The sequence below is a fragment of the Nerophis ophidion genome, linkage group LG23 (genome assembly GCF_033978795.1).
Source record: "Nerophis ophidion isolate RoL-2023_Sa linkage group LG23, RoL_Noph_v1.0, whole genome shotgun sequence".
In the NCBI taxonomy this organism is placed as follows: domain Eukaryota; kingdom Metazoa; phylum Chordata; class Actinopteri; order Syngnathiformes; family Syngnathidae; genus Nerophis; species Nerophis ophidion.
In genome coordinates this window covers 5,068,670-5,092,809 of record NC_084633.1, presented here as the reverse complement: position 1 = coordinate 5,092,809, position 24,140 = coordinate 5,068,670, and the positions used below count along the sequence as shown (strand labels likewise).

The 24,140-nt window shown below is 40.0% G+C and overlaps 2 protein-coding genes across 4 annotated transcripts in view; one reads left to right on the top strand and one right to left on the bottom strand.

Moving 5' to 3' along the window:
• Positions 1-1,597: 1,597 nt before the first annotated feature.
• Positions 1,598-17,308, bottom strand: asphd1 (aspartate beta-hydroxylase domain containing 1). The gene is made up of 6 exons (XM_061884297.1): positions 17,231-17,308; positions 8,157-8,587; positions 7,888-8,094; positions 5,058-5,265; positions 2,189-2,302; positions 1,598-2,077 (listed from the first exon to the last, which is right to left on the bottom strand). The coding sequence occupies exons 2-6, from the start codon at positions 8,562-8,564 to the stop codon at positions 1,968-1,970; spliced, it is 1,047 nt and encodes a 348-aa protein (XP_061740281.1). The 5' UTR covers positions 8,565-8,587; positions 17,231-17,308; the 3' UTR covers positions 1,598-1,967.
• The window catches only part of sez6l2 (seizure related 6 homolog (mouse)-like 2), a 53,486-nt gene continuing 46,476 nt past the window's right edge, over positions 17,131-24,140 (top strand). For 2 of the 3 annotated variants that reach the window (XM_061884296.1, XM_061884294.1), the window contains exons 1-4: positions 17,131-17,527; positions 18,115-18,188; positions 23,222-23,350; positions 23,438-23,656. In XM_061884296.1, the coding sequence (XP_061740280.1) occupies positions 18,131-18,188; positions 23,222-23,350; positions 23,438-23,656 (406 nt within the window). In that variant the 5' untranslated portion in view covers positions 17,131-17,527; positions 18,115-18,130. The remainder of the gene's footprint in view (positions 17,528-18,114; positions 18,189-23,221; positions 23,351-23,437; positions 23,657-24,140) is intronic. The other variant, XM_061884295.1, reaches the window with a different exon arrangement.

The following is a 24,140-nucleotide window of genomic DNA, read 5'->3' as shown; positions in this document are numbered from 1 at the left end:
AAACACTTATTTGGAACATCCCACAGGTGTGCAGGCTAATTGGGATCAGGTGGGTGCCATGATTGGGTATAAAAACACCTTCCCAAAAAATGCTCAGATGGACTGAGGCCAAGTGGAAAAGTGTTCTGTGGTCTGACGAGTCCACATTTCAAATTGTTTTTGGAAATATTCGACATCGTGTCATCCGGACCAAAGGGGAAGCGAACCATCCAGGCTGTTATCGACGCAAAGTTCAAAAGCCAGCATCTGTGAGGGTATGGGGGTGCATTAGGGCCCAAGGCATGGGTAACTTACACATCTGTGAAGGCACCATTAATGCTGAAAGGTACATACAGGTTTTGGAACAACATATGCTGCCATCTTAGCGCCGTCTTTTTCATAGACGCCCCTGCTTATTTCAGCAAGACAATGCCAAGCCACATTCAGTACATGTTACAACAGCGTGGTTGTAAAAAAAGAGTGCGGGTACTATCTTGGCCCGCCTGCAGTCCAGACCTGTCTCCCATCGTAAATGTGTGGCGCATTATGAAGTGTAAAATACGACAGCGGAGACCCCGGACTGTTGAACGACTGAAGCTCTACTTAAAACAAGAATGGGAAAGAATTCCACTTTCAAAGCTTCAACAATTAGTTTCCTCAGTTCCCAAACATTGATTGAGTGTTGTTAAAAGAAAAGGTGATGTAACACAGTGGTGAACATGCCTTTTCCCAACTACTTTGGCACATGTTGCAGCCATGAAATTCTAAGTTAATTATTTGCAAAAAATAAAAAATAAAGTTTATGAGTTTGAACATCAAATATCTTGTCTTTGTAGTGCATTCATTTGAATATGGGTTGAAAAGGATTTGCAAATCATTGTATTCCGTTTATATTTACATCTAACACAATTTCCCGACTCATATGGAAACGGGGTTTGTAACAAAAGCATACAATGTTCATGCTCTGCATTAGCTTACTCTGGTGCTGGGCCTTAGAATAGTATTCTTCTCCACAGTCTCCACTTTGCTAGAACACTCCTTGTTCTTGCTGCCCTCAGTTTCCACTTGGGTAAAATGTCTAATATTTGTTTCAGTTCGAGTTTATTTCGAACATGCATGCATACAACATGACACATCACAATTCCAGTTTCTATATTCAACATGTTCGAAAAGGAGTAAGAAGAAGTAGAGCCTATTTAATCCCACCCCTTTTCCTTTACATAGCGGTTGCTAAAACTTTTGTTCACTTCCTGTTTTCAATTTATTCACAATATACTCCATAAGTAATAACAATACAAATAAATAATACTTGGTGAAGTAAGTTATATTTCATAGGATAAAAATGAGTAAGATTATCTTGAAAATGAATGGATGGATGAGATCAATTCAGAATGTTTATCATGGTTCTTCTTCTTTGTACTTTTTAAACACTGTAAATTTGAAGAGTTTCTTGAAGCGGATCATATTTGTACATTGTTTGATTTCTTTGCTTAATCAATTCTATAATTTAATTCCACATGTTGATATACTGAAGGTCTTAAGTGTTGTACGTGCATACAAATGTTTGAAATGTTTTCTTCAAGATTACATTTTTCCTACATTAAAAAGTAAAGATGAATCAGAATTTAGATTTTTATTTGATAGTTTCACAGTATGTTAGCCATGCGTTCATAGCATGTCAGGTTGTTGGGGCAGCAACATTACACAAGACACGTTTCACATGCAAACAGCATTTGTGAGTATATTATGGAACGTCATGATTTATAGAAAGAACAACTCATTTTCTTGTACGGCAAAAGTTCAACCATAACAATGTTGTCATGCACCGGGCATCCACTCCAGTGTGAGCAAAATGGTTTAAGCGATTCCCGAAGCTGATCCATGGACTGGGTTGAAATGCATGAACGTGCAGGGGTCCCAATTAGACACCTCTGCATGTTGCGCAACCATCAGGTCCAAGGTCAGGGTGGATTGACAAGTCACACGCCTCAGAGATCAGGACTGAACATGAAGTCCAATGCTTGTCTCTCAGCTGCAGCCACATTTGGATGCCAAAGGTCCACACTGAGTATGACTCGAGGTCCAGCTTCTGGGGGCCCTTTCAAAGATAATAGTAAGTGTCATCCAGCTGAAGAAAAATGGATATGAATGTTTTTGTGCAGGTAAAGTTTTTCACTCGTGTGTGTGGGTGTGTGTGTGATTCACTGACCTTTGTGCGAGACTGTGTGTAGGAATGAGTCGTCAAACAAAAGGCAGTGTCCCTCAGACCAGCACTGAGGCTCTCCTCCCACCACTAGCTCACACAGAGGAGGAGTTTGCAGACCTACAAAAGTGAGTTGTCGCCCAAATTAAATCATTACTGCATATGTCTTCAATCTAAAGCTTAAAAAAAAAAAAAGGGCAATGCGCTCCATCCTTGTCTGTGTTTAAGGCAAGAGGATTACGAACCAGCTGGATCGTGGCAGAAAATGGGCTAAGTAGAAACAAACCCTAAACTGTGTCACTTAGCAGCATTGTGTGAGAGACACAAGGTTTTTTGGGGGTATTTTTGGTATAGTCTGATGGAAATATTGTGTGATAAAAGCAAACAGATAACACTGGTGTCCATCAGGGCTTTGTTTTAGGTCCTCTCTAGTTTACGTCCTACCTATTTGTGCATGTGATTGTCTCGTCTTGTTCGAGCAATTTAAAGATTGCTACGGAAAAAACATTACTGGTAGTTGATTTTACGATAAAAAACTGGCAGGTCAGTCGGCCAAATTTTACCATAAAATTTACGTTGATCTTAACACCTAATTATGAAATTTGAAAAATTGTATCACTGTTATTTTTACGGTAAAATTCAGGTAATTTAGCTTCCATTAAAATCTACGTTTTAAATTTTTTACAGTGTAGTGACCTGTACTAACTCTAAGATGGAGCAACCTTGCCAGAATGTTCTCCAACTCTTCAATTGTCAGGGAACGGGATGTAGCACCAAATTCTGGGCCCCTATGCACAAGACTCCTAAAGAACACCCCATCCCACCCTAACCCAACGTCGCCGCCCTATGCACTTTTGATATGTTAACATGCAATAAAAAACGAACCATTGCATTGATTTGGTTGAAACCGGCTTTTTAAAACAGAACACTTAAATTTAGTTTTTACTATTTATAGGGGAACTGCCCTTTTTATGGTATTTTGCCTATCATTTACAATCCCTATATAAGACAAGAACACGTTTTTCTTTTTTTATGCATAAAATACGACAAGTACGAGGTGACTATCAATGCAGATAATGGGAGTACATTATTGCACCAATAAAGCCCTTAAAGAATAGAAAAAGGCTGGCAATACTCCATTTACATCAAGTGACATATATTCAATATATTGTGTATTATATACGTTTGGTCAAGAAAACTTGGAGGCTATTTCATCCCTACAAGCCTGTTTTGCACGTTTCCCTGCTCTTCAGGAGGTGCGCTTTAGCAGACAAACTACTTTTAGTGGCATCCTGATACCAAGAGAGCGGACTAGTTTATACTGGTATATTGCCATTTTGTGCTGGTGAGGCAGCGCATTATTTTCAGATCATAAATCATGCACCTCTCCTGGATGGTAGAATGTTGTGGCCGTAAACCGAGAAGTTGGTCAACTTTGACAGTCAATTTAGACTGGGAGATGGCGATAAAGATAAGAAAACACGCCCACTTTTTTTTTTAATTGTTCGTAGGGATTATGATTATTCCTTCATCAAAATGGGAAGATGTGAACAGCCCATCAATCGGCATCCTAGTGAGAGCAAACATTGTGCAGTAAGTGATTGTTTTGTTAGGTTTGAAGTTTGGTATATTTTATTCCACACTTGGCAATATTGCATGATTAGTAATACTGTTGTGAAAGGGAAAAGCGAGTGTTGTGATCTGTCTGTGAAATTATTACGCCGCTGTATGCTTAAAATGTGCAAAATACGTAAATATTACACATTATTAGGAATGTGCTGGTTACTACATTACATATATATTTACAGCGTGTATATAAAACGATGATGGAGGCTTTTGGATGTTTTTTAGAGCGCTTTATAAACAGAATACAGCAACTCCTATTGGCCACATTGCTAGCTGTCTTTTGCAAGTTTAAAAAAACAAGAACATATGTTGTGGATGGTTACAAATTCCATTCAAAATATGTAGATACTTTTTTTTTTTCATATTTGGTTTTTTTGAGGGTTTTGTTTTGTTTTTTTCACACAAAAGTGCCAACAAGATCAATATAGACTGGTTAGGATATCCATCCATCCATTTTCTACCGCTTGTCCCATTCGGGGTCGCAAGGGTGCTGGAGCCTATCTCAGCTGCATATGAATTGCAATAATCAGATGACCTTCATTATTTACTTAGATATGATAAAAAAAAACCTGTCAAGTTTTTCTTGTGGAAAGGAGAGATAATCTGAAGCACATAGAACTACCATCTCTACATAATACAAATCAAAATAATATATTATGTCATTATTATTATGATTATATTATTGTTAGTGCATTTCCTTGGGCTTAAGGTTCCTCATCTTTAATACCTAGTGATGCCTCTGTTTCTAACTCGAATTGGGTGTAGTTGAAACTTGTACATAACCTTTTCCTTGGGGTGTTTACTGCAGTGTATTTTTTTATGTTTTCTGTCCCCTCATCCTTGTTCCAAAACACTGGTGCTGTGTGTGTACGCTTAAAGGTGAGTTTTGATGACGTAATGATGTCTGTGTTGAGTGAATCCATGCTAAGTTTGCCGCTATCCAGGTGGAATTAACCATTTTGCATTTTTGACAGGGAGTGTCTAACATAGTCTTTGAAATTTTTACTTTGATTGAAGCAACCATATTATTGAACTTGCACAGCTGAATATCTTTATATTAATATATATGGCATAATTTTTTTATAGCCTACATATTTAAATGACAGTAAAAACATCCCCTGCTGGTGTCCATCAGAGTTCCGTTTAAGGTCCTCTCTAGTTTAGCTCCTAGCTATTTTGTGCATCGACATCGCCGAAAATTTGCTTCAACCCTTCAATTCTCTTGGGCTTAATCAATTAATCTACTGACCTAGGTGACAACGCAGCCTTGTATTAGTGGGTCCGTACGAGCTTCCCCGTGTAGAACCGGGCCCCAGCAACCAGAATCCGGCAGATCCCAATGAGTTGCTGCTTATAAATGTGCGAAGAGAGAGCAGGGTGCGGTATGTGTAGGGACAGGAGCGGCAGTTGGCGGCCACACACATGCCTGCACTGTACAGTGGAAACACAGCCTGGCCCTGAAAGAGACATTTGAATCATTGCCCAGACATATCAATAACACATCAATAAATGTGTTTTCTTTCACAAAGCCAGAAATATTGACAGAATATAGTAGCAATGTACCCACTCTGTACGACTGTATTACTGGACTGCAATGTAACTTGTACAGGGCCAAAAACAAGGCCCTAAAATATATCTACAAACCCTGTCTCCATATGAGTTGGGAAATTGTGGTAGATGTAAATATAAACGGAATACAATAATTTGCTAATAATTTTCAACCCATATTCAATTGAATGCACTACAAAGACAGAATATTTGATGTTCAAACTCATAAACTTTATTTTTTATTTTTTTGCAAATAATAATTAACTTAGAATTTCATGGCTCCTACATCACCTTTTCTTTTAACAACTCTCAATAAACGTTTGGGAACTAAAGAAACTAATTGTTGAAGCTTTGAAAGTGGAATTCTTTACCATTCTTGTTTTATGTAGAGCTTCAGTCGTTCAGCAGTCCGGGGTCTCCGCTGTCGTATTTTATGCTTCATAAAGCGCCACACATTTTCAATTGGAGACAGGTCTGGACTGCAGGCGGGCCAGAAAAGTACCCGCACTCTTTTTTTTTTATGAAGCCACGCTGTTGTAAAACGTACTGAATGTGGCTTGGCATTGTCTTGCTGAAATAAGCAGGGGCGTCCATGAAAAAGACGGCGCTTGGATGGCAACATATGTTGTTCCAAAACCTGTATGTACTTTTCAGCATTAATGGTGCCTTCACAGATGTGTAAGTTACCCATGCCTTGGGCACTAATGCACCCCCATACCATCACAGATGCTGGCTTTTGAACTTTGCGTCGATAACAGTCTGGATGGTTCGCTTCCCCTTTGGTCCGGATGACACGATGTCAAATATTTCCAAAAACAATTTGAAATGTGGACTCGTCAGACCAAAGAACACTTTTCCACTTGGCATCAGTCCATCTTAGATGATCTCAGGCCCAGAGAAGCCTGCGGCGTGTTAGGATGTTGTTGATAAGTGGCTTTCGCTTTGCATAGTAGAGCTTTAACTTGCACTTACATATGTAGCGACCAACTGTATTTAGTGACAGTGGTTTTCTGAAGTGTTCCTGAGCCCATGTGGTGATATCCTTTAGAGATTGATGTCGGTTTTTGATACAGTGCCATCTGAGGGATCGAAGGTCACGGTCATTCAATGTTGATTTCCGACCATGTTGCTTATGTGGAGTGATTTCTCCAGATTGTCTGAACCTTTTGATGATATCATGGACCGTAGATGTTGAAATCCCTAAATTTCTTGCAATTGCACTTTGAGAAACGTTATTCTTAAACTGGTTGACTATTTGCTCACGCAGTGGTGGACACAGGGGTGTACATCGCCTCATTCTTTCTTGTGAAAGACTGAGCATTTATTGGGAAGCTGTTTTTATACCCAATCATGGCACCCACCTGTTCCCAATTAGCCTGCACACCTGTGGGATGTTCCAAATAAGTGTTTGATGAGCATTCCTCAACTTTATTAGTATGTATTGCCACCTTTCCCAACTTCTTTGCCACGTGTTGCTGGCATCAAATATGTTGTCTTTGTAGCATATTCAACTGAATATGGGTTGAAAAGGATTTGCAAATCATTGTATTCCGTTTATATTTACATCTAACACAATTTCCCAACTCATATAGAAACGGGGTTTGTATGAGTACAGAAGTGCCTAAAGGATGGAGCAAGAGTAGGGATGGGTACTGAATTCGGTACTTTTATAGGCATGGAAAAAAATTTGTTCTCTTTCCAGATTCCCTTAAAATCAAACGGTAACATATTTCGATGACTTTTTGCGGCTTCTTGGTAAATTTGCAATTGTCAATGCCAGCAAACAAATTACAATAGAGCCAGTATGCTTCATAGAAAAAGCTCAAATAAGTAAGGCTCCACATTTCTAAATTTAGCGATTTTACATGGCTATTTTAATGAAGTGTGCATAAATACAATACTGGACCGGCACATTCAGCTTTAATGGCGAAGACTACTTCGTAATGAGGCAACACACCATCGCATATATACTACTGCAATCTAACGTCTTGGAATTGCAACTGCATGCAAAGTCTACTATATAATACTTGCAAATGAGACTCAGAAATGTAACAAGACAGTACAGGGCAGTTATCATCAGCTCATTTTTAATTTTACCTAAAAATAGATTGTATTTTTAAACAGTTAACATTCATCTACACTCACAAAAGTACCAAAAATTGTTACCGTTGACCACCGGTATGAATTCCCAGTTACTGGGAATTGCTACCGTATCGGTTCAAATGTGAAGAGTATTCATTTCAACTGCTAAGGGACACTGGTTCTCAGGCTCGGTAGGATATATTGGATTGGTTTTGACATGTTTGATGAACAAAAGGGAATGAAAGCTATCTCCGGCATCCTTCAATTTCTTGATGTGGCCTTGTCGGGGAAACAGTTTGGACATTAATGATCTATGAATTCACAAATTAGAAATTCCGATCACAAATGAGAGAAAAAGCAACGGCTTATTGTCCGGGAATTACCGTATATACAAAAGCTGAGTGACTATCAAGATCATCAAGATTTCATGTTATTTACAATCTGTATACCTTAGGCCCCATACTAGTCCAGCCAACTTTAAAGTCAACGCCCCTCTGGTACACGGCCTGGAACTCCGACAGGATGACGTGATAGTTGGCTTCCAATACTTCAATGTCATGCCTGTGGGCATCCCGTGGAAAGAAAGGAACACTCGGGACATCTGGCAGGAAGAAGAGCTGTGGCTTTTGTATAGTCGAGTGATCATTCAGTCTGACCTGGAGTGAGAATAATCCTTTCTCAGTAAAAATGCTACAGTATTTCCAGATAAAGCTCATACCTGTTCTCGGAGGCCTTTATGTATTCGGCCCATTCCCGCCCAGCTGTAACGTTTAGCGTATTCTTGCAGGGCTGAGTAGAGTTTCCTGGCCTCTGTGGATGCCTGAACTGGGAACAAGGCATGGCTCAGCACCGGCGTGACGTATCCCTGCCCTGTCTCCTCGTCCTCTTCTGTTTCCATGGTCTGTTCGTTATACTTTCTTCCAGCACAGCTTCCGCTACTGGACATCGCCAATCTTCTTGAAACTGCCTTCCCACTTTGTGCGCGAGGCACTAAGGGGAGGTCCGAGCCCATTCGGTAACAGTGCCACAGGAACAAGAGCAGAAGCGTCCATAGGAGGCCACTCAGTGAGTGGACACCCAACTCAACATATGGAGGCAAGGGCGGTGTGTTTATGGACCAGTGCATCCTTTCAATTGGGCACTTATATACTGAAAGAGAAACAGATCAAGTGTTGTAAATTCCAAAGAATAACTGTTTTGTTGAAACTGATTTTTCAGATGAGGCAAAATTCAAAATCGTGAGCTCATTATCAATGCATGGGATGGGATATAGTTGCGCGATATATAAGATATAAATAGCTGTCGATAGAGCTTTTAATATTATCGTTATATTGTGATAATCCATGTTGACACATTCTAGCTTCGTCCCACAAAGTTGACAGAGACAAGTCAACAAATGCATCCTCAACGCAATGTAGCATTCTTCTCAGTGGCTAATGTCCCTGTGCTCCACTTCTAAGTCCGCAATCCTCGCCTCCACGACTAAATGGTAACACCCCAATAAGTTTTTCAACTTGATTAAGTCGGGGTCCATGTTAATCAATTCATGGTATCCAGGAGGACAATAGCCAGGGACTACACGAGGGGGAACAAGGGACAATAACCAGGGACTACAAAGGGGGGACACCATAGCCAGGGACTACACGGGGGTGGGGGAGACAAGGGACCATAGCCAGGGACTACACGTGGGGGACAAGGGACCATAGCCAGGGACTACATGGGGGAGACAAGGGACCATAGCCAGGGACAATACAGGGGAAGGACAAGGGACCATAACCAGGGACTACGCGGGGGGAACAAGGGATCATAGCCAGGAACTATACGGAGGGGCGGGGGTGGGGGGGGGCAAGGGACCATGGCCAGGGACTACACGTGGGGGACAAGGGACCATAGCCAGGGACTACATGGGGGACAAGGGACCATAGCCAGGGACTACATGGGGGAGACAAGGGACCATAGCAAGGGATTACATGGGGGGAAGAAGGGACAATAGCCAGGGACTACATGGGCGAGACCAGGGACCATAGCCAAGGACTACATGGGGGGGGGACAAGGGACCATAACCAGGGAGTACAAAGGGGGGATTAAGGGATCATAACCAGGGACTACACAGGGGGTGGGGTGGGGGGGGTGTTTAAGGGACCATAGCCAGGGACTACACAGGGGGGGACAAGGGTCCATAGGGGGGGACAAGGGACCATAGTAAGGGACCACATTGGGGGGAGAAGGGACAATAGCCAGGGACTATATGGGGGGACAAGGGTCCATGGCCAGGGACTACACGGGGGGGGACAAGGGACCATAGCCTGGGACTATATGGGGGGGACAAGGGTCCATGGCCAGGGACTACACGGGGGGGACAAGGGACCATAGCCTGGGACTATACGGGGGGCACAAGGGACCGTAAACAGGGACTACAAATTTCACGGGGGAGGGTGTCCATAGCCAGGGTCTACATGAGGGATGCCGGGGGGGTGACGGCAAATAAACAACGTTTTATTACAAGTACTTTCACTAAAAGACAGGTAATAGCTAAACATGTTACACTACACAAACGTAGATATACTAACTGCTAGGCTAGAGATTTTAAATGTAAACATGAGGGCGGATGGATACAAATATTTACAGTAACGATATCAAGTATAGTACCAGTATATGGTTGGTACTACAGTGGTTGGATTGGCTATTTTTATCAACAGAAAAATTGTTTACAAACTCAAAAAATAAGTCTTTGGACACAGGAGGGTTTTAACGGCACAAACCAAAGGAACAATTGAAAACATTTAATTGATACCGTCTGCTTTGGCCTGATTATTATCGTGATCAACAATGAAATCATTCAATGATCTTGAAAATGTTAAGTATTAGTATCAGCACTGGTATGGCCGATACCCAAATGTGTGGTATTATTGCCCATAACTAATGCAAGATATCCAAAAAACAGAAGAATAAATGCTTAATACATTTTAAAAGAAGTATAGATAGAATGATGTTACAACAGAAAGTAAATTAACAACTACCAAGATAATTAATAGTTTTGATAAATAATACGCCCGGATATGTCGCAATATAGTACCATATATGTTGGCAGCTAAGTTAGTGGCCTTTGTAATCGGTTTTGAAATGGTTCTATTATCATTCATATGCCAAATAGTATATTGTGATGTACAGTACAGGCCAAAAGTTTGGACACCTTCTCCACATTCAATATGTTTTCTTAATCTTCATGAGCTTCAAGCACACCCCATTTCAGGTGACTACCTCTTGAAGCTCATCGAGAGAATGCCAAGTGTGTGCAAAGCAGTAATCAGAGCAAAGGGTGACTGTTTTGAAGAAACAAGAATATAAATCATGTTTTCAGTTATTTCACCTTTTTTTGTTAAAGGCCTACTGAAATGAGATTTTCTTATTCAAACGGGGATAGCAGGTCCATTCTATGTGTCATACTTGATCATTTCGCGATATTGCCGTATTTTTGCTGAAAGGATTTAGTAGAGAACATCCACGATAAAGTTCGCAACTTTCGGTGTTAAGAGAAATGCCCTGCCTCCACCGGAAGTCGCAGACGATGACGTCACACGTGTGGGGGCTCCTCACATATTCACATTAATTTTAATGGGAGCCTCCAACAAAAAGTGCTATTTGGACCCCCATTAATTTGAGCGATGATGAAAGATTTGTGTTTGAGGATATTGATAGCAATGGATGAGAAAAAAAAATGATTGAAAAAAAAAGTTTAAAAAAAAAAACGCGATTTGCATTGGGACGGATTCCGGTGTTTTTAGAGACATTTATTTACTAGGATAATTCTGGGAAATCCCTTATCTTTCTATTGTGTTGCTAGTGTTTTAGTGAGTTTAATATTACCTGATAGTCGGAAGGGTGTCTCCACGGGTGTCTTGACATGCAGTGTCTCAGGGGAATCGACGACAGCTACGGCACAAGCTCAGCTTTTCTCTGGTAAGAACTGACTTTTTAACCACAATTTTCTTACCAAAACCTGCTGGTTGACAAGTGGTCGGGATCCATGTTTGCTTGACCGCGCTCTGATCCGTAGGAAAGTTTCACCTCCAGGAATTTTAAACAAGGAATCACCGTGTGTTTGTGTGGCTAAAGGCTAAAGTTTCCCAACTTCTTCTTTCTACTGTGACTTCTCCAATTTGAATTGAACAAATTGCAAAAGATTTAGCAACACAGATCTCCAAAATACTGTGTAATTATGCTGTTAAAGCAGACGACTTTTAGCTGTGTGTGTGTGCAGCGCTCATATTTCCTTAAATCCCGTGACGTCTTGCGTACACGTCATCATTACACGATGTTTTCAAGACGAAACTCCCAGGAAATTTAAAATTGTAATTAAGTAAACTAAAAAGGCCGTATTGGCTTGTGTTGCAATGTTAATATTTCATCATTGATATATAAACTATCAGACTGCGTGGTGGGTAGTAGTGGGTTTCAGTAGGCCTTTAAGTACATAACTATAAATGTCTCCATTTATAGTTGTGATGCCTTCAGTGACAATCTACAATGTAAATAGTCATGAAAATAAATTAAAATAAAAACATTGAATGAGAAGGTGTGTACAAACATTAGGCCTGTACTGTATATTATCACATGAGGATGCAATACACATCACTATTTTAGGCAATTTCCTTGACAAATTTATGGATTTTTTTCTGATAGAAACGTAAGACAAATTATTATCAATATTTCAGAATAATCCCATCAATTGAGTATATATTTTTGGAAAGTGTAAATTTGGATTACTTTGATCGAAATCTTATTTTATACCAGTTGGTTGTTTGCTAGATGAAAACAAGGTATTTCTATTAAAAAAATAAAAATAAAAAAATATAACGAGCCAGGCTTTCGAAGGGCCCTTTGGAAGTAACCGTTCCTCACGATCCCTTCAAAGAGCCATTAATCCCATCTCTACTGTTTACTACCAAGCAAAGCCTGAAAGGGACGTCGGTCTGTCTCGTTTACTTATATTCTTTATTTAATCCCCTTCTGGCTTGCAGGGTGCTGAGGGCAATCCTGCATGAGGCATAAATCATCCATGTTGGGTCATAGTCGACTGACCAACACTGTTCTAGTGGCTTTGGCAGGTTACAACCTCACATAAGTGGTCGTTTGTGTCTTACTGAGCAAAGTAAATATGCAAGACATCTACATATTTCACAGCAATAACTGATAATTAAGAGTAGATGTTTTTAATTTCTAAAAGCAAAATCTGATCTGGAAGATCAAATGCATATAACCTGTATTTCCTTCACATATGAATGAAAGTAACAAAACTATAGACAGGCAAACTATCAGAAAGTAAGAGTATTACTATGCAGACTAAATTGAAGCCAAAGTGATTAAATGATGCATTTAAGCTGCATACGGTATTATGTAATGCTTGTTGTACAGGAAACCCACACAACAGTCACAACACTGTGCTCGTTTATTTCACAGCGTGCTCTAAGTATAAGATGGATGAATACAACCCCAGTAATAAACATATACAGCGAATGGTTTGAATAATCAACCATTTAGAAAATATATTTTTCTCAGCAGACAGTTCAGTTTATTTATTCATATAACACAGTTAAAAACAACCCCAGTTGGCCAAAGTGCTGTACAGACATAAGAAACAAATTGAAACAAAAAAAGGTCATGCAGTGTCAAACTTACGTTATAAATATGAATATAATACAATAATAAAATATACCTTACAAGAAGTGCAGAATATATACTCTTCAACATCCATTACGCAAGTCGAGCTCTTACCAGCTGAAGTATACGGACCATCAGAGATTTACATTTGTTCAGGACTAAACTTAAGACTTATTTGTTCCGAGCTGCATTTGATACTTAAAATTACGTTGACACTTTTATTAATTTTAACTTTATTTCATATTGTCTGTATTGCTTTATTATCTTTATTATGTGCTCCTGTTCTATGCTCTGTCTTTCTCGCAGTGTTGTATAGCAGTGGTTGTCAAATGGGGGTACGCGTACCCCTGGGGGTACTTGAAGGTATGCCAAGGGGTACGTGAGATTTGTTTTAAATATTCTAAAAACAGCAACAATTCAAAAATCTTTTATAAATATATTTATTGAAAGATACTTCAAAAAAATATGAATGTAAGTTCACAAACTGTGAAAAGAAATGCAACAATGCAATATTCAGTTTTGACAGCTAGATTTTTTTGTGGACATGTTCCATAAATATTGATAAAGATTTCTTTTTTTGGGAAGAAATGTTTAGAATTAAGTTCATGAATCCAGACGGATCTCTATTACAATCCCTGAAGAGGACACTTTAAGTTGATGATTACTTCTACGTATGTGTAAAAATCTTTATTTATAATTGAATCATTAGTTTATTGTTCAACAAGTTTTTAGTTATTTTTTTTATTTTTTTCCAAATAGTTCAAGAAAGACCACTACAAATGAGCAATATTTTGCATTGTTATACAATTTAATAAATCAGAAACTAATGACGTAGTGCTGTATTTTACTTCGTTATCTCTTTTTTTCAACCAAAAATGCTTTGCTCTGATTAGAGGGTACTTGAAAAATGTTCACAGGGGGTACATCACTGAAAAAAGGTTGAGAACCACTGTTGTATAGCACTTCCGTTAAGTTATAGCTGATGTAAGGGGCTTTGAAAAAATGACTTTTGATTGATTGATAATGTAGGCAATATCGTAAAAGCAAAAAAAAGTAGTAATATAAAACAGTGGAACCTAAACTTCAGACTGTTTTAGAAATGAGATGCCTCTCACTTAATTGTTATGCTTGAAATCACAAGCTAAAATTTCAGTTCCAAGAATCCCCGCCATCAGTTGACCTAGCAAAAGTCACAGTGAACCCTGTAAGATCCGCCCAAAAACATCTGCTCTTACTTGCTAGAAATAGCTTTTAGCTAAAGATCGACAAAACTTGGTTTCTTCAACCATGGAAAGGAAGAAAGTGAGCATGAAGGGCAGTGCTGAAAAGATGAAGTTGATATTGATATAACCGAAGGAAAAAAATCATTAAAAACAACTTGCCAAAGCAATTTGAGCGTATCACTGCTAGTCTGCAAAATACTGAAGTAGAATGAGTTGATAAGGCCATAACCAAGGATGTTAAAATATCTAAACAAGGGGTCGGCAACCCAAAACGTTGAAAGAGCCATATTGGACCAAAAGTACAAAAAACCTATCTGTCTGGAGCCGCAAAAAATGAAAAGCCGTATATAAGTCTTATAATGAAGGCAACACTTGATGTGTCTATATTTGCTGTAATAGCCTACTATCAAAATGACTGTTTGTCGCAGGCTGAAGCAATTCTTCGTTGACAGAGTTTGGCAAACTAGTTAATGTTTCCTGAGGTCTGGAACAACATGGCACACAAACAACTCTGTGAAATGCAGCCAATATTACATACAGATAATGTGCCATGAGAAATGAAAAACTGAATTATATACAAAGAGGATAAAAAGTAAAGGATATTAAATGACCTCAAATATACCTACAAATGAGGCATAATGATGCAATATGTACATACAGCGAGCCTAAATAAATAGCATGTTAGCCTCGATTATCTTGCAGTCATGCACTGACCAAATATGCCTGATTTGCACTCGAAAAAGTCAATAACCTCCACAAAGCGCACTTTTGTGCATTCACAGACAGTATGAAACTTTTGGTGGACAAAATGATAAAGAAGAATTGGAAGATTTTAGATGTAAATGAACTGTTGCGTTTCATTGTATTTTTCCACCATCATTTTCCATTTTCAATCTTGTATTTAGGGCGGCACTAAAGAGTCATGAGTTGCTGACCCCAGATCTAAACGGTGGACATCTGTACATGAAAATACTGAAAAGCTGCTGATGGTGTGTTTGACTGAGAAGCAACTAAAATGAGATTCTGTAGAAGTCCACTCTCCAAGGTAAATCATTATTACACTACTTCATAAAACTACTGTGGTTGTTTGTACTACATTCTACTATATTGTTTTTTATACAATATTTATTTTCTATATGTTTTTCTTTTTTCAAGGCATGTAAAATGTGTGGTGGTTTGGGGTACAAGCACAATTGATTTCAACTCATTTTAATGGGAGACAATGATTTGAGATGCAAACAGAACACATTAAGCTCATATACATAATATACAAATAAATAATATTTGACTTTAAAGGCCTACTGAAATGAGATTTTCCTATTTAAACGGGGATAGCAGGTCCATTCTATGTGTCATACTTGATCATTTTGCGATATTGCCATATTTTTGCTGAAAGGATTTAGTAGAGAACATCGGCGTTAAGTTTGCAACTTTTGGTCGCTAATAAAAAAGCCTTGCCTTTACCGGAAGTAGCAGACGATGTGGGCGTGACGTCATGGGTTGTAGGGCTCCTCACATCCTCACATTGTTTATAATGTGAGCCTCCAGCAGCAAGAGCTATTCGGACCGAGAAAGCGACAATTTCCTCATTAATTTGAGCAAGGATGAAAGATTCGTGGATGATAAAATTTAGAGTGAAGGACTAGAGAAAAAAAAGGCGATTGCATTGGGAGCGATTCAGATGTTTTTAGACACATTTACTAGGATAATTCTGGGAAATCCCTTATCTTTCTATTGTGTTGCTAGTGTTTTAGTGAGTTAAATAGTACCTGATAGTCGGAGGGGTGTGGCCACGGGTGTGTTGACGGCAGTCTGAGCGAAGTCATGAAGCTGCAGCAGGACAGAAGCTCCGCTGATCTCCGGTAAGAGGCGACTTATTACCACCATTTCCTCACCGAAAACTGCTTGTTGACATGTAGTCGGGATCCATGTTCACTTGACCGCTCTGATCCATAGTAAACCTTCACCTCCGGGAATTTTAAACAAGGAAACACTGTGGCTAAAGGCTAAAAGATTCCCACCTCCATCTTTCTACTGTGACTTCTCCAATATTAATTGAACAAATTGCAAAAGATTCAGCAACACAGATGTCCAAAATACTGTGTAATTGCGCGATGAAAAGAGACGACTTTTTGCCGTAAGTGGTCCTGTGCTAATATGTCCCCTCCAACCAATAACGTCATCATTCCACACGTTTTCAACAGGAAACTCTGCGGGAAATTTAAAATTTTAATTTAGTAAACTAAACCGGCCGTATTGGCATGTGTTGCAACGTTAATATTTCATCATTGATCTATAAACTATCAGACTGCGTGGTGGGTAGTAGTGGGTTTCAGTAGGCCTTTAAGTTACCATTCACCCTGAATGGGATTGGAACACAAGTTCCATAATTTAGAAGGCAAGCTTTATTGCCCATTAAGCTCCTCCTCCATTAGGAAAACTCTTCTGTCATCATTATTGTCATCATTATCATGTTTGGTAGGGCAAATTAAAAGCTTTTGATCTGCGTTCGGGTGTTTATTGATAACAACTCAATCCTATATGCACATTTAGGGGTCTGACAAGATGGCTGTAAAATTTGAGCTCGCTCCTTTTTTTTACAGTAGCTCGTAAAGTTGTGTGCCAGTGAGTGAAATGTCGAAATAAGGGGGCTGTGGTTAAAAAAAAAATGATGAAAATATAAATTGTTACGAAGAGCAGATGTGTTTAGAGAAATGCGTCCTCATGCGTTAGGTGTCCACAAATCGTTTTGTCTTGCACTCCATCCTTCATTTTGTGTTGCTCTGAGCGAGCACAACACAACCGGCGCAAACGTCCGCCCTTTTTTATTTTTATTTTTTATTTTTTGCAAAACACCCGCACACCACAACATGCAGCCGCGCAAATGCACATTCCTCGACAACATTACCTTGATAAATGGTCGCCGAGCTGGCTCACACGCACCGCTCCTCCTGGGCTGGATCTTAATATTTTTCCTTTATTTTTTTTATTTATTTTTTGCCCTGCGTTTCCCTGCAGTTACAGCACATGGCCACTAGAGTGCGCCTGGCGCCTCCACAGGCACAGAAGAAGCCCCCCATATCACAGCCGAATGCGTCAAGCGGTCCGTGGGCAGCAATAGGGGACACCTCGGCAGCGTGTTGACGGGGCCTTAAGCAACAGGATCCGGTCTAACGAACCCATCATAGGCGCCTTCAAAAAAAGGGTAAGGAACGTGCATGCTTTTTTTCTTTTTGCTCTCTTTTAGTCTTAAAACATTCATACCCAAAATGGTTGCGAGGGATGCTGCCTTGCAGAGCCCCCCATCATTTTCTGACACGCCAGCCTGGTGGTATTTTCACCGAGGAAACGCCTCAGATGACAGATGTTTTAGCATGTGCATTGTTGTAAAAAATAAATATAATTAGGTGCATGCACACATTGTGTGGATATGTGGGAAAATAAACGCATTTTTGGACATGCGTTTGCATGTTTGTTTTTTTGTTTTTTTTGGAGGGGACGCAGGAGGGAAGCATGTGCATGTATGTTTTTAAAGAGGTTTTTCTTTTTGCACCTGTTTTTTGAGCTGCACTTGTAAGATGCATCTGCAGTGTGTCAAAATGAGCTTCGACATTGTTTACATAAAAAAATAGACTTGGTGATGTCAATGTAATACCTGCATTCTCCATTCATATGCATTCACAAGTCAGTATATTTGAAATAGGAGTACAGTACGAGTTGGACTTTTCGGGAAGTGTTTCTATAACCCTCATCGGTAAAATGCATGTAATGTTTTTTTGTTTTTATTTTCAGGTTTCCAGTCAGAGCCATGGGGTTCACACACCTTTCTGTGATACTGTCCTTCACCATAATCCACCTAGTTTCAGGTAACCGCAAACGTGTGTTTGGAGAATAGTGTTGTGAGGTTTGCTTAACTGGGCTTCACGGTTGCAGAGGGGTTAGTGCGTCTGCCTCACGAGTAGTCAGGGTTCAATCCCGGGCTGGGGATCTTTCTGCGTGGAGTTTGCATGTCCTCCCCATAAACGCGTGGGTTCCCTCCGGGTACTCCGGCTACCTCCCACTTCCAAAGACATGCACCTGGGGATAGGTTGATTGGCAACACTAAATTGGCCCTAGTGTGTGAGTGTGAATGTCGTCTGTCTATCTGTGTTGGCCCTGCGTTGATGTGGCGACTTGTCCAGGGTGTACCCCGCCTTCCGCCTGATTGTAGCTGAGATAGGCACCAGCCTCCCCCGCGACCCCAAAAGGAATAAGAGGTAGAAAATGGATGGATGGATGGGTTTGCTTAACTTTATTTGGATTAGTAACTAAGTAAGTACAATTTATTTATATAGCACCTCTCTCAGTGCTTCGCATGGTTGAAATACAAAGAGTGCAATTTAAAAATATCAATCAATAAATCAATGTTTACCTGTATAGCCCTAAATTACGAGTGTCTCTCCAAGGGCTGCACTAGCCGGTGCAATGGACGTCGAGTGGAGAGTGGATTTAGCATAATATAGTGAGAGTCCAGTCCATAGTGGCTCTAACATAATAGTGAGAGTCCAGTCCATAGTGGGGCCAGCAGGAGATCATCTTGAGCGGAGACAGGTCAGCAGTGCAGAGACGTCCCCAACTGACGTACAGATGAGTGGTCCACCCTGGGTCCCGACTTTGGACATCTATCGCCTCATCTGTGGTCACCGAATATGTGCCCTCCCCTCCACGAAGGAGAGGGGGGCAGAGCAGAAAAGAAACGGCAGATCAACTGGTCCGAAAGGGGGGTCTATTTAAAGGCTAGAGTATACAAATGAGTTTTAAGATGGGACTTAAATGCTTCTACGGAGGTAGTATCTCTAACTGTTACCGGGAGGGCATTCCAGAGTACTGGAGCCTAAATACAAAACACTCTGAAGCCTGCAGACTTTTTTTGGGCTCTGGGAATCACTAATAAGCCAGAGTTCTTTGAACGCAGATTTCTTGCCGGGACATATGGTACAATACAATCAGCAAGATACGATAGAGCTAGACTGTGTAGTATTTTATACGTACGTATTAGTAAAACCTTAAAGTCACATTTTAAGTGCACAGCAAGCCAGTGCAGGTGAGTTAGTACAGGCGTAATATGATCAAACTTTCTGGTTCTTGTCAAAAGTCTAGCAGCCGCATTTTGTACCAACTATAATCTTTTAATGCTAGACATAGGGAGACCTGAAAATAATACGCTACAGTAATCGAGACGAGACTTAACGAACGCATGAATAATGATCTCAGCGTCGCTGGTAGACAAAATGGAACACATTTTAGCGATATCGTGGAGATGAAAGAAGGTCGTTTTAGTCACACTCTCAATGTGTGACTCAAACGAGAGAGTTGGGTCGAAGATAATACCCAGATTCTTTACCGATTCGCCTTGTGTAATTGTTTGTCAAAATTAGTCTTCAGCGTGATGCGACAACAGAAACAAAGCAAATAAGTAATAAATATTACTATTAAAATAATAAAATAATTGATAATAAAACATTTAATATTACAGGAATGCACACTAAAACAAATGTGTTTTAAGTACCTTTTAAACAATGTCAACAGAAAAGAGTACATTCTTCCATTCAGGGTCAAATCACCTTTAAATTTGTACAAGAAGGGTCAAACGGTGTTGCGAAGTGTGGCTGCCCCAGAGGGCCACTTCTAACAGTGAATATTTATGAATACAAACGTTTAGTGAGAATCAGAAGTACTCTAATAATCTCAGAGGGGAAATTAAGAATGGCCTCATTACACAATTTGCTGTTCTGGTTAATTATATATTTACTAACATATTGATGGATAACTTGGTTTATAATTGTAACTCTACATGCCCCTGAAGCTGACCAACACGCCGGATTGTAGTCATCTGGAGGCATGTCTTAATGAAATTAAACAATGGATGTCCGCTAACTTTTTGCAACTCAAAGCCAAAAAAACGGAAATGCTGATTATCGGTCCTGCTAGACACCGACCTCCTATTTAATTATACAATTTTAATATTTGACAACCAAACAATTAAACAAGGCGACTCGGTAAAGAAATGTGGGTATTATCTTCGACCCAACTCTCTCGTTACTAAAACGGCCTTCTTTCATCTCTGTAATATCGCTAAAATTCGCTCCATTTTGTCCACTGATGACGCTGAGATCTTTATCCATGCGTTTGTTACGTCTCGCCTCGATTACTGTAACGTATTATTTTGGGGTCTCCCCATGTCTAGCATTAAAAGATTACAGTTGGTACAAAATGGGGCTGCTAGACTTTTGACCAATACAAGAAAGTTTGATCATATTACGCCTGTACTGGCTCACCTGCACTGGCTTTCTGTGCACTTAAGATGTGACTTTATGGTTTTACTACTTAGGTATAAAAAAAACTACACAGTCTAGCTCCAGCCTATCTTGCCGATTGTATTGTACCATATGTCCCGGCAAGAAATCTGCGTTCAAAGGACTCCGGCTTATTAGTGATTCCCAGAGCCCAAAAAAAGTCTGCGGGCTATATGTGGTCCTCTCCAAGGTTTCTCATAGTCACTGTCACCGACGTCCCACTTGGGTGAGTTTTTCCTTGCCTTTATGTGGGCCCTACCGAGGATGTTGTTGTGGTTTGTGCAGCCCTCTGAGACACTTGTGATTTAGGGCTATGTAAATAAACATTGATTGATTGATTGATTGATTGATTGATTGATAAGGTGACAGGTGTTTATTTATAAGCATTTATTTTTTATAACCAAAATAAGCTTGGAACATCTTGCTGCATGACCAGATAATATGGAAGTTGTTGCCGTCTGGTAGTGATCTAGACCCTTAGGATGTAGAGACAGCAGGTAAAAAGTATTGGAAATCAAAACTAATGCAGAAGGGAATTGCACAAAAAGACAAAAAAGATATATCAAGCATAAAGAAAGGTATGCTGCATGGAGGTTCAAAGCATCCTGATTGGCAGCCATGTAGTATATAGTGAGGCAGCCAGCACTCATGCAGAAGAAGTACTAGCAAAACAGAAATGGAAACAAAAATAAGAGCACCTGACAGAAAATAAAAAAACAGAAACAAATAATACTTGTCATGAGAGATCATGACAAAAGTGTACAACATGTGTAATTGTGTGCAAATTGAAGGAACAAATACATTTAGCCACAAAGTGCTTTACTATTTCCAGCCTTTCACAGGCTACTTACGGTAAAATGACGTGGTGGGTCAAATTAAATGATGTAAGTCTACCCTAGGGCAGCTGTGGCTACAAATATAGCTTGTCGTACCACCACTAGTGTGTGACTGTGGAGTGAATGAATGATGAATTCTCAGTGTAACCCGCTTTAATTCACAAAAAAAAGCACAATATAAATCCAGTCCATAATTATTATTATTATTATTGTTATTATCACAATGTGGTGGGCTGTTTTAAATAGCATGGCGGGACACATAAAAAGCATGTGGCGGGCCACATAAAATAATGTGGCGGGCCGCATAGAATGACTTGGTGAACCCTATAAAATAATAAGGCGGATCCCATATAATGATGTGGAAGACCTAATAAAATTATGTGGGAGACCCTATAAATGATGTGGCGAGCTACATGAATAATGCAGGTGTCCATAATAAATGATGTGGCCGTTAACACAAAAAATTTGCTGGACCGCGTAAAATTATATACGTAGCAGACTGGGCCCATAAAATGAAGCGGCGGGCCACATTAAAGTACCAGTAGAGTGGAAAACCAAGTTGCCTCTATATTGAAGCTGTTATCATATATATCGGATTTATGACGCCGAAAGACTTACAAACTTTGCGAGTAAATAGATATGATCAAAATAGTATTAATCTCACAGAGATTCCCGAGGCATTTTGAGAGATAATGAGGAACCAGTGTGACATAGAGTTAGGAACCGTGGATCCCTTCCCCACCAGAAAATATGCAAGTCATGCAGACTTTGTGAGAGCCAACAACAATTACTTGGGGAACAATTATGATCCAAAACCTTATATTGTTGATCCTGTTCTACAAGTTTACAAGCTCAGATAAACAGATCCAGCTTTAGTAAAACATTATAGCATCATGTAGCAGTATTGCTATGTGCTAAAGAAGAAATACAAACTACAAAGATAATAAAACGATAGTTTACTGTACAATGTTTGCTTTTACTTCGATGACAACTTATAGGATGTCCATATCTTCCCGTTTGTATGAATAATTATTTATGATCCACATGAAGGGTTAACAAGGAAAAGTCTTCCTGCAGACACTGTCTTCAGTTGCGTGTGTGTGTGTGTGTGTGTGTTGTCTCTATCTGCGGGTATGAGTTGAATGTCACAGATGAACAATTCCTAGATTCATGGCTAAATCCTCTTAATATCCAAATGAGAGGCATAACTTTGACGAGCCGAGACCCGATGACGCGGGAGTAGCAGGACATTGCTGCTGACTCACAGTAAAGGAGCACAGGGCTACTTAGCTGTTTGTATAATTGCGGCACTAAAAAATAGTCTGCGTTAGCACTTATAATAACAACATCGCTAATTTTTGGTCAATATTTAGGTCACAACATGAATGACGAGTATTGTTGGCGGGTTTTGGATGGTTATTTAAAGGGTTTTGTGAGCGAAATAGAGAGCCCCCATTGATAGACCAAGTATGTATTTATTTATTCATGACTTAGAATGCATATAAATAAGGAAAACATATCTTATATCAGGATTATGAATGATGGACAGCACATTTTGCGTGTATTTCCAGTATGACTGCTCTGATACTATGGTCAGAGCGAAGAAGCATTATCTCAGTGATGTCAATAATTAATTAAATGATGTGGCAGACCACGTTAAATGATGTAAGAGGCCTTGAGTTTAAAACCGGTGTATTAAAGTTGGTTTTGCTTTTTCTGGTGACGTAGGCATGAGCTTTATGAATCCTGAGACTGACACATCACCAACATCGCCGCCTGACTCATATCCTCTCGGTGACCTGATCCACGCGGCCCTACAGAGTAAAGAATACTTGGCTGAGGCTTCTACTACCGCGGGTACTATGATTGATTTTTATGGGCATTGTCATGTACGATATGGGCGAGCAGCCATTGAGGATGACATTATCTGTAATGAAACCTCAGCAGGCACTACCACCAATCCGACACAGGCGGCGCCCGGAGTCAGGCGCAGCGAGTCTACCGCCACGGTCATTTCGCCAGGACTGCTGACCACGGCGTTAGGATCATCCTCTACTGGAGGCCACATTGGATCGAGAAACCGCATGTCCTTCGTGCCCATAGAAGAGGAGACGACCACTACTCTAATCACCACCACTACGATAACCACAATGCACATGCCAGGTATACCTGCACGCCTGCTAATCCTGTTCAGGGTCCCAGGTGAGCTGGCGCTTATCCCAGCTGACTATGGACTGGTAATCAATCAATCAATCACAGGACACACATTTGCGCGCACACTCATGTGGGATAAAAATCCCAGTTTAGAGTTGAACCCACAACCTTTGACTGTGTGGCAGATGTGCTACCCAAACAATATGTACAAATGACGTTTTTCACAGGTAAGCTGTTGCAGCAATGTAGACCAAATATATATGGTAACATGTTTAAATGGTCACTTGTTGCTAGGCAGATTTTGATATTGCTAAATATTTGCTTGGCATCTTGTTATAGATGGTCCCACTGCCCCACTATCAGATAATTCTGACTTTGATGTTGCAACAGAATCTGTATTAAATATATAAAGTAACTCATAATACAGTAATAATGCATAATAACACAATTCCAAACCAATCCTAGCCCAACAACACTCCGAATAGCCATCAAC